This window comes from Chanodichthys erythropterus, chromosome 12, assembly GCF_024489055.1.
Source record: "Chanodichthys erythropterus isolate Z2021 chromosome 12, ASM2448905v1, whole genome shotgun sequence".
Taxonomy (NCBI): Eukaryota; Metazoa; Chordata; class Actinopteri; order Cypriniformes; family Xenocyprididae; genus Chanodichthys; species Chanodichthys erythropterus.
The window spans coordinates 19,264,254-19,278,247 of NC_090232.1; the positions used below are offsets into that span (position 1 = coordinate 19,264,254).

The window sequence follows — 13,994 nt, forward strand, 5'->3', positions numbered from 1 at the left end:
ATTTTTTTTTTTTAAACAGACAGTCAATGAAAATACTTCTAGCTACTGCAGAGATCAGCTATATAAACATTAGAAGTTAAAAGGAAAGGAAGAAATGTAGAAAGAAAAAGTGTAGAAGGAAAGGTGTTGTGTGGGTGTGTGTCATGACACTCATACAGTATATTATCTTACAATACACACATGCTGTAAATTGTAACTTTTAACATCATGTGAGTAGGCCTAGTTTTCTGCACTACAAATAAACGTTTTGAACAAAATGTAGCAACTCAGCAAGGCAGATGCCTTTTCTCTCCACCAGAGCAATCATTTTGTAGGAATTACTTTATATTTAAAAACAAAAGCTTGCCAGGCTGTAGCTGGTAATTCTTTTTACACTTTTTACATCTGGCACCAGGCATGAGTTTAACATAAATATAAACAGTTAGACAAATGAATTCATTGACAGTTTTTATAATTACTGGTATAAATCAATTGAGATTTGTGGTTTGGATTGTGTTTTTGAAGTGCACTCCCCATTTAAGACAAAATGTGAGAGTGTTTACCGTTTCTGGGTGGTCACTTCAGCTCTTATGCCTGTTGACCCCTTTAGTCAGACTTAGTAAACATTTAACTTTTTTAAAAGAGGTTTGGAACAATATTTTGCTAAAATGTTATACAGCCAGTCATGAAGTAAATGATGCAGCTCACCTCATTAAATAAGCTATTCATTCACTTTGTATAACAGGAAATCATGCTCTGCTTCAGCATCTGAGAGAAAAAATGAAAATGCTGAACTGGAGTGAAGAGGACCATATCATTTAATCATTTTGGTTAAATGATTTTTACCGATATTTAGAAGGCTTTAAAAATGTCAGACAAAAAAAGTAAACAGAAATAGGCTAGTAAGGTCAGTGAAATGATACACGTTTTTCAGGGCTAATAAAACCTTAGCAGTTAGGCCTATGAATAACAAAAAAAAAAAAAAAACAATAAAGAAAACGTATATGTAAATGTTTGTATTGACATACAATTTTCACCATCTTCAATTGAACTAACCAACCAGCATCAGTGTCATTAGAACTCCGTCACTTCCGCACTCATTGTGTACCTGTAACCATAGTGACGAAACGGAAGGTGTTATCCGCGCTGATTGTTGAAGTAGAATTAATAGAGAGGTGGCCGACAAGTTTAAACCTTTTTTTACAGTCTATGGTTTAAACCTGTTTGTTCACATTCGACAGCTGAGGACATTTAAAAGCGATGGATTCAGTACTTCTATACGGAGAAGCTGAAGGATACATTCAAAGTCTGGAGAATATGTCACTGCGTGATATCGGAAGCCCAAGGTATCTAATATAAAAGTAACGGTAAACTAGGATAAACACGTTCATCTAGAATACACATGCCATTATTACTGTGTGTGTGTGTGTGTGTGTGTGTGTGTGTGTGTGTGTGTGTGTGTGTGTGTGTGTGTGTGTGTGTAGGTGGTTTCGACAGCATGAATTCATTGAGAAGCTGAATATGCAAGCAATTCTGAATGCCAGTGCCAATCAGGAGGAATTCATAAAAGACCTCTTTGTTTCTCTTGGAAAGGTATTGTTTATCGTTTGTTGATTATTCATCGGTGTAATTTGTTGCGGAAAGTGGGTTGATGTACCAGTTTACTTAAAAACAAGTAACTTACTGAGCATAATTACAAATAAATTATAAAAATGGGCTATTAATTCCAAATATTTTGCTGTATCTATTATTATTGATTTTCTAAGGATACATTTTTATAGTTAATATATATATATATATATATATATATATATATATATATATATATATATATATATATACACACACACACACACACACATAAAATCATTTCCTATATATATATACAGCTATGGAAAAAAATAAGAGACCACTTAACATTGATTTCTGAACTTGGAGTGGTCTCTTAATTTTTTCCATAGCTGTATATATATATAATACTGACTGACTGTCTGTTCCTTACTGTTATTGTGAAGCGTACTTGAGTTTGGGAAAGGCGCTATATAAATTAAACATTATTATTATTGTTATATATTGTTTTTATATTATTAACTATATATTTTTTACTGTTTTTACTATATTTTTGATCAAATAAGTGAAGCCTAGATGAGCAGAAGAGGCTTCTTTTGATATTATGAATTTTACTGCCCCCAAATTTATGAATGTCTTTTTCTTTTTCCAGATACCCACACTGATCCATGCAATGATACTTACAGAAGTCTGGAAACATAAAGTGTTACCCATAATTTGCAAACTCCAGGACTTTAATCCAAAGAGTACGTTTCTACTCTATATGGTGGTAAGTGGACTCAGCTTCAAAACCATGTCAGGCTATTATTTAAATACATTTTCTTCCAGTCTCTTTAGGTCATTGCATTTTCTCCTAATTTCAGATTCACCATGAGGCTACCATTATAAACCTGCTGGAGACAATTATGTACCACAAAGTAAGTACATATTCTCTGAGAAAACAGGTTTTTATATATCTAGATTTGTAATTTTTCAAAAAGAATTGTATTGTTTGCACCTAAAGTAGAAACTAAGACCACATTATAAATGTTAACCTAAATGTTGATGTGTGTTTGTGTGTTACACATTCAGGAGTCCAGTGAAGCTGCTGGTGATAGTGTGCTTGATTTAGTCGATTACTGTCATCGCAAACTCACACTGCTGGCAGGACGTTCTGTCTCTGGAGAGATCCCAACTGAGGACCGAATTACACACACACAGCTGCCAGACACGGCATCTGTGCAGGCAAAGAACACTCTTAAGACCTGTTCACACCAAGGATGATAACGATAAAGATATGGTTCTAAAAATCTTTCGAAATACAGAAGAATAGCAGAGTTCATACCACAACTATGACGATAATGGCACAGAGAAACAATATCGCTGGAATCACTTTCAGAACAATTTTGATGAAAAATAAAAACAATGACAGTCTATCAGAATCCATCCTAGTTTAAAGAGCTTGAGCATTTAATAAACAGAACATTATCGTCTGCTCGTGTGGACGCTAATGTAGTTATTGTTATAGTTATCATTCTTGGTGAGATGGGCCTTTACTCTTAAAAGTTAACCATAGCTTACATTTACATTAGATTTACTAGAACTTGTTAAATTTTTGTTGTAGGATCTGCAAAGACAAAGTGACATGTTAGAGTTTGAAATCTCTATCAAGGCTCTGTCAGTACTGTGCTACATCACCGATCACATTGAGAGGTATTGCAGCTACTGGTTATTTAAAGAGACAATAGTAAACATTTTGCATAAAACAAATGATAAAATACATATTTAAATACAAATAAATTATAAAATATATATACACTTTAAATACAAATGCCCACTAATTAATGTTGAAATTTCCCCTTTTAATGTAGTTTGAGTTTGAGTGTGCTGTCGAGGATGCTGTGCACTCATAATATGCCCTGTGTGCTGGTACAGTTAGTGGAACATTGCCCCTGGAACAGAGGTTAGTTTCTCCCTGGTGTTTTAAGCGTATGTGTGATCATATATTTATTCTCTTTTTCATTCAAGAACCTCTCATAATCAGAATACATAGGGATCAAATTACAGAACACTACGGCTTGTGAACCGATCATCTATTCCTACTAGTTCATTTATAGCATCAAATAAACATGAATGAACATCAGAAGGAATGTTGTTTCAAACGCAGAAAGACATCAGTACACACCATTTTTCAAGTTCAAGTCCACCGAGGTTAATCTTCTAACTTCTGACTGCTTTGTCGGACAAAGTGGCGTTATGATTGGTTAGATCGCTTGTCAATCAAACTGCCGGCAAAGGGTCAATTGACCCTATACTAAGCTCCATCCCCCTTTGCAAGCTTTACACAATGTCACATAGGAATGGATCAAATAGTTTCATGAGCAGCACTGCACAGGAAAAGTGCTCATAAAGTGGGACAAAATTTAATTGAGAATAAAATAAAATCATATGCACAGTTATTATGTATGTATAATTGTATTGTAATGTTACAAAATGTATAATTACATTTTTTTATTTTTTATTCGAATGGTGGAAACAAGCTTCCATACTTGTCTGATAATATGATGAACAAGATAGGATTGATCTGTAACATTTTTGACTGAATAGTCTTTTTCTCCCATGTAGGTACCCTAGAGAAATACACAGAAGGAAAGTGGAGGCCCGTCCTGCCTGAAGATCAGCTAAAGTTAAATAAACATGATGGCCAGGTGTGGATGGCTTTACTGAACCTGATGCTCAAACCAGACTGCCAAAGAAAATATGATTTCAATAGCTTTAACAAAACACAACTTTTAAAGGTAAGACTTTACATAGTTGGGGCAATATCGTTGCTGGCTGAGCCACTATAGTGTTCCTGTAGTGTTTTAAATTGGTATATATAAACATATATACATATATATAAAAATGCATATTGAGAGAATATTAGTTTAATAATATATTTATGAAACACAAAATATTGGAGGAAGAAGAGGCACTTTATTTCATGCTGAATTATAAATTTTCACTTAGCCTTAAAGCTCTTATACAATATCTGGATATGTACGTGTTCTTTGACACCATATATGATTTATTTAATTCCAGCTTATGTTTCTTGATATGACTCTGTGTGCAGCTTTGTGGGTTTTTGACGGAGGTTGTGATAGATCAGTTACCAAACCTACTTGATCTCAAGCAGTTCCTCAGTCAACTTGCTCTCACAGATCCAGTGGCCCCTAAAAAAGATCTAATCTTGGAACAGGTACTCCAGCAAATGCACACACATACAGTACACTACTAATCAAAAGTCTGGGGTCAGTAATATTTTTAAAATACATGAATACTTTTATTCAGCATTAAATTGTTCAAAGGTGACAGTTAAGACATTTACATTGTAAATTCTATTTCAAATAAATACTGTCCTTTTGAACTTTTTATTCACCAAAGAATCTTGAAAAAGATGCATCAAGGTTTTCACAAAAATATTAGGTAGAACTGTTTTCAACAGTAATAATAATAATAAGGAATGTTTCTTGAGCACCAAATATTAATATAAGCATAATAGAATAAATTCTGAAGGCTGAGGTAATGGCTGCTGAATATTCAGCTTTGCCATCACTGGATTAAAATACATTTTAAAATATATTGAAATGGAGACCAGTTATTTTAAATTTTAATTGTACTGTATTTTTGATCAAATAATTGCAGCCTTGGTGAGCATAACAGACTTCTTTCAAAAACATTAAAGGTGCCCTAGAATCAAAAATTGAATTTATCTTGGCATAGTTAAATAACAAGAGTTCAGTACATGGAAATGACACACAGTGAGTCTCAAACTCCATTGTTTCCTCCTTCTTATATAAATCTCATTTGTTTAAAAGACCTCCGAAGAACAGGCGAATCTCAACATAACACCGACTGTAACGTAACAGTCGGGAACATTAATATGTATGACCACAATATTTGCATATGCCAGCCCATGTTCAAGCATTAGACAAGGGCAGCCAGTATTAACGTCTGGATCTGTGCACAGCTGAATCATCAGACTAGGTAAGCAAGCAAGAACAATAGCGAAAAATGGCAGATGGAGCAATAATAACTGACATGATCCATGATAACATGATATTTTTAGTTATATTTGTGAATTGTCTTTCTAAATGTTTCGTTAGCATGTTGCTAATGTAGTGTTAAATGTGGTTAAAGTTACTATCATTTCTTACTGTATTCACGGAGACAAGAGCCGTCGCTATTTTCATTATTAAACACTTGCAGTCTGTATAATTCATAATCACAGCTTCATTCTTTATAAATCTCTCCAACATTGTGTAATGTTAGCTTTAGCCACGGAGCACTATCAAACTCATTCAGAATCAAATGTAATGCAGCAATTAAAGGGGCCGCAGCCTGAATCGGCGCATTTCTAATGATGCCCCAAAATAGGCAAAATTTATTAAAAAAATCTATGGGGTATTTTGAGCTAAAACTTCACAGACACATTCAGGGGACAGCTTAGACTTATATTACATCTTGTAAAAAAACGTTCGATGGCACCTTTAAAAAATATCACTGATCCTTACTTTTAAACAGTAGATAATAACATGTCTATTTGGTCACCTAAGGCAAAATTAACAAACCCAAAACACCTTTCTCATTCATTTAGGTGCCAGAGATTTGGAATAATATTGTGACGGAGAACAGCAACAAGTGGAAAGCCATAGCTAAATTTCAAGTGACGCATGTTTTTAACCCCTCTGAAAGTGAATTAAGAGAACAAGCTAGCAGGTGAGAATTGATGCGTATTTGGAAATTTCTATTGTAAGGGATAAGAAGATGAGGTACAGTAGTCTAACAGCATGTGTATATTCTGTATAGATACCAAGTTCTGTCATGAAACTCTAGATGGCACAGGCTGATGGGTCCTTAAAGGTGCTAAAGAGGATGTTTTGTTTTATACATTTTTGCAATATTACTTGAAACTGTCTTTACTAACTGATAAAAGACTATTTATTAGGTGCACTGAAAGGAATAATATTAATATACATCATCTGTGCACGAGATAGGGCCTTAAAAACATCAGCCAATCGTTTACGCGATCATCGTGTAAACGATTGTCCCTCTGGCTTGTCAATCACTGCCGTGACGCTCCTTGTGAGAGACGTGCGCGGCTGCGCGCTCCAGTAACTTTCCAACCTCCACAGGCGCCGCATGTAATATTTTTGTCCGGAGACAGGAGTAACAACTGCAGATTATGAGTTACCTGCGGTGAGTCCGACAAAATGAATCCACTAACACGACACAGCCAATGCCGGTGGTACACACTCATGTTCCAATACGAGTGTTTACGAGTTTTGGGAGGCGTTCGTTCGAAGGAGGGGGGTTGTTCTTACGCATGCGCTCATTTCAAAAACTCAGTAGTCTTTGGTTTCTCAGTTGACGAAAAGATCCTCTTTAGCACCTTTAATGCAGCCTGATGACATGTACATTGTTTACTACATGGGACATTCTCATTGGTTCCTGTCATATCTGCAGCCAATGAGCTTGCTGCTTGACATTTAAATTGCTGGTTAGCTTTTACTTGCAGTTCCTCTGAAACCCTACACCTTCCCCAGATCTACCTGTATAGATCTGTTATGGGTAATTTTTATATATATATGCTCTTTGTGAAGCAGCATATGTCTTACATGCCACAGCAGAGTATCAGTGTTTGTATTGCCAGTAGCAAGTTCCTGTACTTGCTCTGCAGCAGCAATAATAATCTTCAGCAACAGCAATAATCAACAGCAGCAGCATGGCAGATCTATTCCGCCAAGGCCAAATACATTAACTTTGTCATATCCATTACCATGCTAAAAGTCTTATGAGAGTTGTCATGATAGAGTTGTTTATCTGTGCCCTTCTGATTAGGTTGGCGCAGACATATAATCTGGATGTGATGGAGAATCTAATCCCAGACAAACCCAAGTGTGGAGCCTGTGGAAGATCGGGTGCAAAACGCTGCTCCCGCTGTCAGGGGGAGTGGTACTGCAACAGGTGAAGCAACACATTTTTTGTGTTATTGTTTGTGTAATAGATTTGACCCCTTTATGTGACTTATCAGTCCTTTACTATAGTAATGTCCTTAATGTATAAACTAGTAAAAATAATACATTTTAATTGCCCTTTCACGTGTTGGCTTCGTCAGTATTTGTTCAGGATCATATGATTGTTAATAATTTTGTCTGGTGTTTCTCTGTAGAGAGTGTCAGGTGAAACACTGGCCCAAGCACAAGCCTGCATGCAAACTCATGGCAGAAGCCATACAAAGACTACAGGAAGAACTGAACATCAGCAGCTGAGTTACAGCACTGCTAAATGAAAGGGATGGAGAGAGAGATGCTGTGGGATTCAGAAGTACAGAAGAACACATTCACTATGAATATTTATATGCACACTAATGGAAAGGGGAAAAAAGATACAAGAAACTGTTCCTGACAGTCTTCTTTTATTAGCTGCTCTTTGTTTGTATATTGGGTTCAAAGAAAGTAATTAGATCATTCCTGATGAAATCTTTCATATATAGTACATGTTCTTTGTAAATATGAACATGATTATATTTGACATAAAACTATTATCTGCACACATTGTAAAATTGATTGATTGATAATTATACTGACATATTGTTATTAAAATACATTTGAGATCCAGTCACTTTCATTTTTACTGACACAACTTTATTGCATTTGTTGTAAAGGACCTTATTTCATGGAACACAAAAAGAAGAAACTTTGAACAATGTCTTTGCCACTATTTTCCATGTAGTTACAATGAATGGTGTCTGGAGCTTTTAAACATACTTTAATCCTTTCTTAAAATGGATGCAAAAACACAATAAATCCAGGACCAGTAATTATATTTGTGCCTTTTACAAAGGACACCACAAACCATTTTAAGCTGATTGATTTATTGTAAATTTCACACAGCCTCCATTTTGCAGTGGGATCCCATGCCATGTTGACCTGTCATGTCACACACTGTAAAAACACAAAACACTTGGTACAAGTGCCTGTGAGTCTCAAAACCTGGGTGACAACAAGACCTTAGAAATCTGTACTGTAACTCTGCCAAAGAACAAAGGCCATGAGAGAGATATTTGGGTTTGTGGATATCAGTAAAAGATTTGGACCTTAACAGTTTGAATTTCATTCAACAAAAAAAGAAAAACATTTGGTTTGTACAACATAGAACTATGTAGAATTGTATGACCACTGTATGCTGTACTGAGACATGCATTTAAAAGAAATTACACACACTTGGACATATTAAACTATTTTCATTAATTTGATGTGGACACAAAAAAATATTTAAGACACTCAAAAGAATAAAACAGAAATACAACAGAAACAAAAATCTTTGCTCAAGATTAACTGATCTATAATAGTAATTTTGGTTACACTTTATTTTAAGGTGTCCTTGTTACAGTGTAATTATACATTTAAGTATTGAGTAATATTAATTAACATGTACTTACTATAGGGTTAAGGATTGGGTTTAGGGTTAGCTCCGTGTAATTAGGCATAATTTACTGTTATTACTACAGTAAGTACATGTAATGTGTAACAAGGACACTAAAATAAAGTGTTACCTTTGTATTTAGTTGTGTAATTATCTTCAAAAGTACTGACATTTCAAACATACAGGATCAATCAGTCTTTTAGGACATTGGCTTCAGATAATTTGTCTTTAAAGAAATTGAGCCTTTTCCAGTGCATTTAACATAACATTAGCAAACAGTTTTTCTTTTACTAAGAAGAAACGTTTCTGAAACTAATACTTGATTCATTCATTGAACAATAAAATGTAGAAAAAAGTAACATTTCACAAAAGAACGTAAAAGATAACTTGATAAATGAAGTACTTCATTTACTACTGTAAATGCTTCCGAATCTTCTTTGACCATCAGACTTGGGATGTTTGGTTCAGAAACACCATTTCATGGTTTCATAATCAAGAATCAATACAATATCACAGTGCGCAGACAGATATCGCAGACCTTTGTTGTCCCTTTATATTGCCTTAAAATGTTAAAAAGACCAGTACAAAATCTAGATGTACCCACAATTATGTCTAAAGGACATTTTATAAAATAAGACATTAACAAAATACATACAAAACTTTCAAAAACTTGTTGAAAGTGTAAAAAAGAACACATTGATGTTTACCATGTATAACGAATTGTATGTAGAATATGCTTGAAATCCTTCAGTTAAGGTCTGAGTATGTATTATTGTTAGAAACTGGAAAAAACTATTTCCCTTTTTTCCTGTCTTCGTTTGTCGTCCTTGGTTTGAATCTGACTTAAAGACAATCCCTGATTAAAAAACAAAAACAAATATTAATTTAGACTCATTCAAGCCTTAAAAGCTTGAGATACTGTAACATGGGTCACAATGTGATTGTCTTACCTTGCTAAGCTCTATTTAGCTCCAGTTCTCAGCACCACTGTAGAAGAAAAAGAAGAAAAAAAATTACTAAAGACTCCACAAAAATGTCAGTACTTCCAGTACACATAGATGAAGAGTCAGGTAAAAACTTCTCAAAAGGTAAAGGAGTGACAGGAAGTCATGCAATGTTACATAAACAGTGTGACATGTGACTAGAAGAACATGTGAAAGATCAGTGACAACATAAATGATTTTAGTGAAAGATGAATGTCACACAAGTGGCAGAACAGAGTCCGCAAGCAACTTTATGAGTCATGCACATGACTGTAGAACATGGAATAATTGTGAATTCTTAATAGGTATAATATGAGTGACAAAGAAAAGAGGAAAGATGGAAAGAAGGAATGATTATGAATGGACACAAAGTGAGAAAACTTCAAGTTTAGACAGTTCAGACATCAGCAATAAAAGAAAAAGAATCAACAAGAGGAACACTGACATGAACGAATGTGTTTGTAGAGGAGACGGATAGTGAAAAGATAAGAGACGAACAGATGAACTGTTGAAATGTTTTGTACCTGTAGGCTGCATGTGCGGTTGTATACCCCGTGTGAAAGTGTGTAAAGTGTGTGTGAATTTGTGTCACCACTCAGGCTGTCTCGGGGGGGCTGAGGCCCGAGGATACCACCTCATTGTGTCATAAGATGGATAGCTGAAAAAAAATACAGGTTAATATTTGAATAAACCTTTTGAGTTTTGAATGGCAGTATAATTTGGAAAGAAAAAATAAAGTGGAGTCTTTAGTTTAGCTCCAAAAAGCACAGAAAACTGTCATGCAGAGTATGGCTGCGTCTGAAAACCTAAAAATGCTGCCTTCAGAGGATACAGTGCAAGGCATGTCTGAATCCAATGTTAGCTTCACTTCCTGTCTTCTGAGATACCTTCATCTGATCAATTTTTTAAATATGATTGTGAATGGGGGGCCACATTTTAAAGCAAAAATAAAATACATCCATCCATAATAAAAGTAATCCATATGGCTCCAGTGGGTTAATAAAGGCCTTCTGAAGTGAAGTGATGGGTTTTTGTAATAAAAATATCCATATTTAAAACTTAATACTAACTATAGTAACTAGCTTCCGACAGTCGGCCGTACACCTCAATTTGCGGTGAACATAGAAGCACAGAGAATAGAGCAAAACAAGACACCGGTCATGAATTAGAAGTCTAAAACAATAATTTTAAAGAGAAATGCCAGAGGATTTTAATATAAGAGAAGAGGAGCTTGAGTTTGTTGCACAGCCCTATTTGTTTGAACCACAAGAGTTGTCTAAGGTTACAATACTCCTACATCCTACGTCATACATCGCTTCAGAGGTTACTCATTTGCGCAGTATGCATGTGGTGCTAGTTATTTGAATTTATAAAGTTTTAAATAATTTTCTTACAAAAACATATCAGGCAACAAGTCAGCTGAATAAGTTTTCAGATGCAGCCAATATATATGGATATACAGTAGATGCATGCTGGGAAACGAATGTCATGTTATTGCACTATTCAATATTTCCCTGTATTTCATGTAGTCTATTTGATTTTGTATCTATGAATGTATTTTGATTGATTTAATAAGATTTCATAATGAATTATAACAGATCAATCAAAACAAGTAGGGATCCACTGACATAAAAACCATGCTGATAGTTACATGACATCTATTTTCTTGCTTTGGGCAGTGAAATAATACGATGCTATACATCTATGCTATTTTTGTGTTTAAAACTAAATACATAAAAAAAATGACAACAGAAACACTAAAAAACAGATTAGAGTTTTGCTTTGTAAGTGCATTGAGGCAAAATATAATAATGTACAGTATGAAAGACGCATAGCTGTTAATTTTTAAACTAGTTTAACTAAGTTTTTGTTTTTTATTTAACACCAATGTTAATGCTAAGTATAAGTTTTAAATGTACAGTTAAATTAAAAAGGAAATTTTTAAATATAAAAAAAACTTTGCAAGATTCACAATGTTAATAATTATGGAAGTCCATCATAGTCTGTGAAAAGGGTCCATACAGTACATACTCATAAAAACATCCATGCACACAATTGATTTCTATAGACACTCAGCTAAGACTGATGATTTCAGCATGCATAGAGATGAAGAGGTGGAATAAACTCTACCTGCTCATCACGGGGTTGTTTATGCCATATAAAGGCTCACTATGATAACCACTGACAACAACATCCATACTACTGTAAAACAGTGAATATAAATGCAAACATCAACTGCTTGTAAAATGAACATGATATGTATGAATGAAAGTGAATAGTTCACAGAGTGAACATAAAGATAGTATTAAAGGTTTCAAAGGTGCAGTGATAAGATGAAAAATAACAAGAAAAATGGAAAAGATGAGATTGTTGATAACAAAATAGAAAGAAGTGGTTGGTTATCAGAACGTGAACAAATGTTGAATATGGAAATTAAGAGTGGAAGTTGAGGATATAAGAGACCAAAGATGACTCTTAAAAGAAGGAAATAAGGTTGTTTCAAACACCTGTGGAGTGAAAATCATTTTTGAATTTTGGTAAGATATTCAGTTGCAGTTTTTTAAGAAAAAGTCTGATCCATTTTATAAGGTCATATTTCACTTTACATATGACAGGTAGTGCGATCTTGTAGTGATGGAACTAAATTAAATATTAACTCACTCATCATAGACGTCCTCAGTGTCCATCCTGCGGTAGAATTTGGCAAGTTTTATCGACATGATAATGCTGGGAATGAGGAGCACACAACATCCTCCCAGACCAAACCAGAATGTGTTCTAAAACACAAATTCACAAGAGAACACATTAGCATACATGTCCATAAACACCTCATAAAAATAAGTAAAAAAAAAAAAAAAACTTAAATATATATAAAAAGTGTCTTATGAAAAAGGAATGTGAGACAGTACATTATTCAAAAGCTTGAGGTCAGCAATATTTAAAAAATATATATATTTGGCAAGGATGCATTAAATTGATCAAAAGTGGCAGTAGAGACATTGAAAAAAGTTGTTACAAAAGATTATTATTTTAAATAAATGCTGTTCTTTTGACACAAAAATACTGTGCAGCACAACTGTTTTCAAAATTGATAATGAACACCAAATCAGCATATTAGAATGAAAATTCAGCTTTGTCATTGCAAATTAGTTACATTTTAAAATATATAAAAACAGAAAAGTTATTTTAAATTGTAATAATATTTCACAATATAACTCTTTTTACTGTATGTTTGATTAAATAAAGCCTTGCAGCCTTGGTTAATAACAGGAACTTCTTTCAAAAACTTTAAAATAACTTGTGTGAATGCTTTTTCTATCCTCATCTAACGCTCATCTTGTTGTCTTGGTGTGATAAATCTGTGTTAAATGGATTGACCCAGTCTGCAGCGATGTTCTGTGTATGGTAGTAAACATCCATCTACCAAACTTAATACTGTTGAAAGTACAACATAAATGGCAACACTTTAAAATAAGGTCAGATTCATTAACGTTAGTTAATGCATTACCTAACTACGAGCAATGCATTTGTTGTTTGTTAATGTTATTTAAAAATACAACTATTCATTGTTAGTTTGTGTTAGCTTAGGTCAATTAAATAATATTAAAAGATACACTTTTTGATTGTAATAATGTATTAGTAAATGTTTAAATTAACATTAAATAAGATTGATTTAGAGGTATTTTTTTCATGTTTAGTTCAAGAAGACTAAGAGTACCATATGCTAGAATGAATAGATTAAGGAAATCGTTTGTTCATCAGTCGGTAAAATTAATAAATCAGATTTTGGGGTCTAAGTGGGCCTCAGGATTCTGAATGTTGTTGTTTTGTTTTTTTGTGTGTGTCTATTGTAGTGTATATCTATTGTAGTCTTATTATTTGATGTGAACTAATGTGAGACAGTAAACGCTGTTGGATGCGAGACAATTTTTGGAAGAAATTCCAACAATAAAGTGAAATTGAAATGTTAACAAAGCTAACAAATGGAACCTTCCTGTAAAGTGTTAGCACATAAAT

General features: G+C 34.0%; 2 protein-coding genes across 3 annotated transcripts in view; one reads left to right on the forward strand and one right to left on the reverse strand.

Moving 5' to 3' along the window:
* Window positions 1–1,147: 1,147 nt before the first annotated feature.
* Window positions 1,148–8,112, forward strand: zmynd10 (zinc finger, MYND-type containing 10). 2 transcript variants are annotated; one of them, XM_067404787.1, is made up of 12 exons: window positions 1,148–1,325; window positions 1,464–1,572; window positions 2,201–2,317; window positions 2,412–2,465; window positions 2,620–2,772; window positions 3,152–3,240; window positions 3,399–3,490; window positions 4,153–4,325; window positions 4,640–4,765; window positions 6,164–6,285; window positions 7,408–7,533; window positions 7,739–8,112. In XM_067404787.1, the coding sequence occupies exons 1-12, from the start codon at window positions 1,240–1,242 to the stop codon at window positions 7,836–7,838; spliced, it is 1,347 nt and encodes a 448-aa protein (XP_067260888.1). In that variant the 5' UTR covers window positions 1,148–1,239; the 3' UTR covers window positions 7,839–8,112. The 2 variants fall into 2 exon arrangements, with proteins under 2 accessions (XP_067260888.1, XP_067260889.1); XM_067404788.1 differs by lacking the exon at window positions 1,464–1,572 and having other exon boundaries at window positions 1,241–1,325.
* A 1,847-nt stretch (window positions 8,113–9,959) lies between these two features.
* prom1b (prominin 1 b) overlaps window positions 9,960–13,994 on the reverse strand; it is a 40,322-nt gene continuing 36,287 nt past the window's right edge. The window contains exons 24-25 of the mRNA XM_067403747.1: window positions 12,639–12,754; window positions 9,960–9,981 (exon numbers count right to left, since the gene is read on the reverse strand). Of these exons, the coding sequence (XP_067259848.1) occupies window positions 9,960–9,981; window positions 12,639–12,754 (138 nt within the window). The remainder of the gene's footprint in view (window positions 9,982–12,638; window positions 12,755–13,994) is intronic.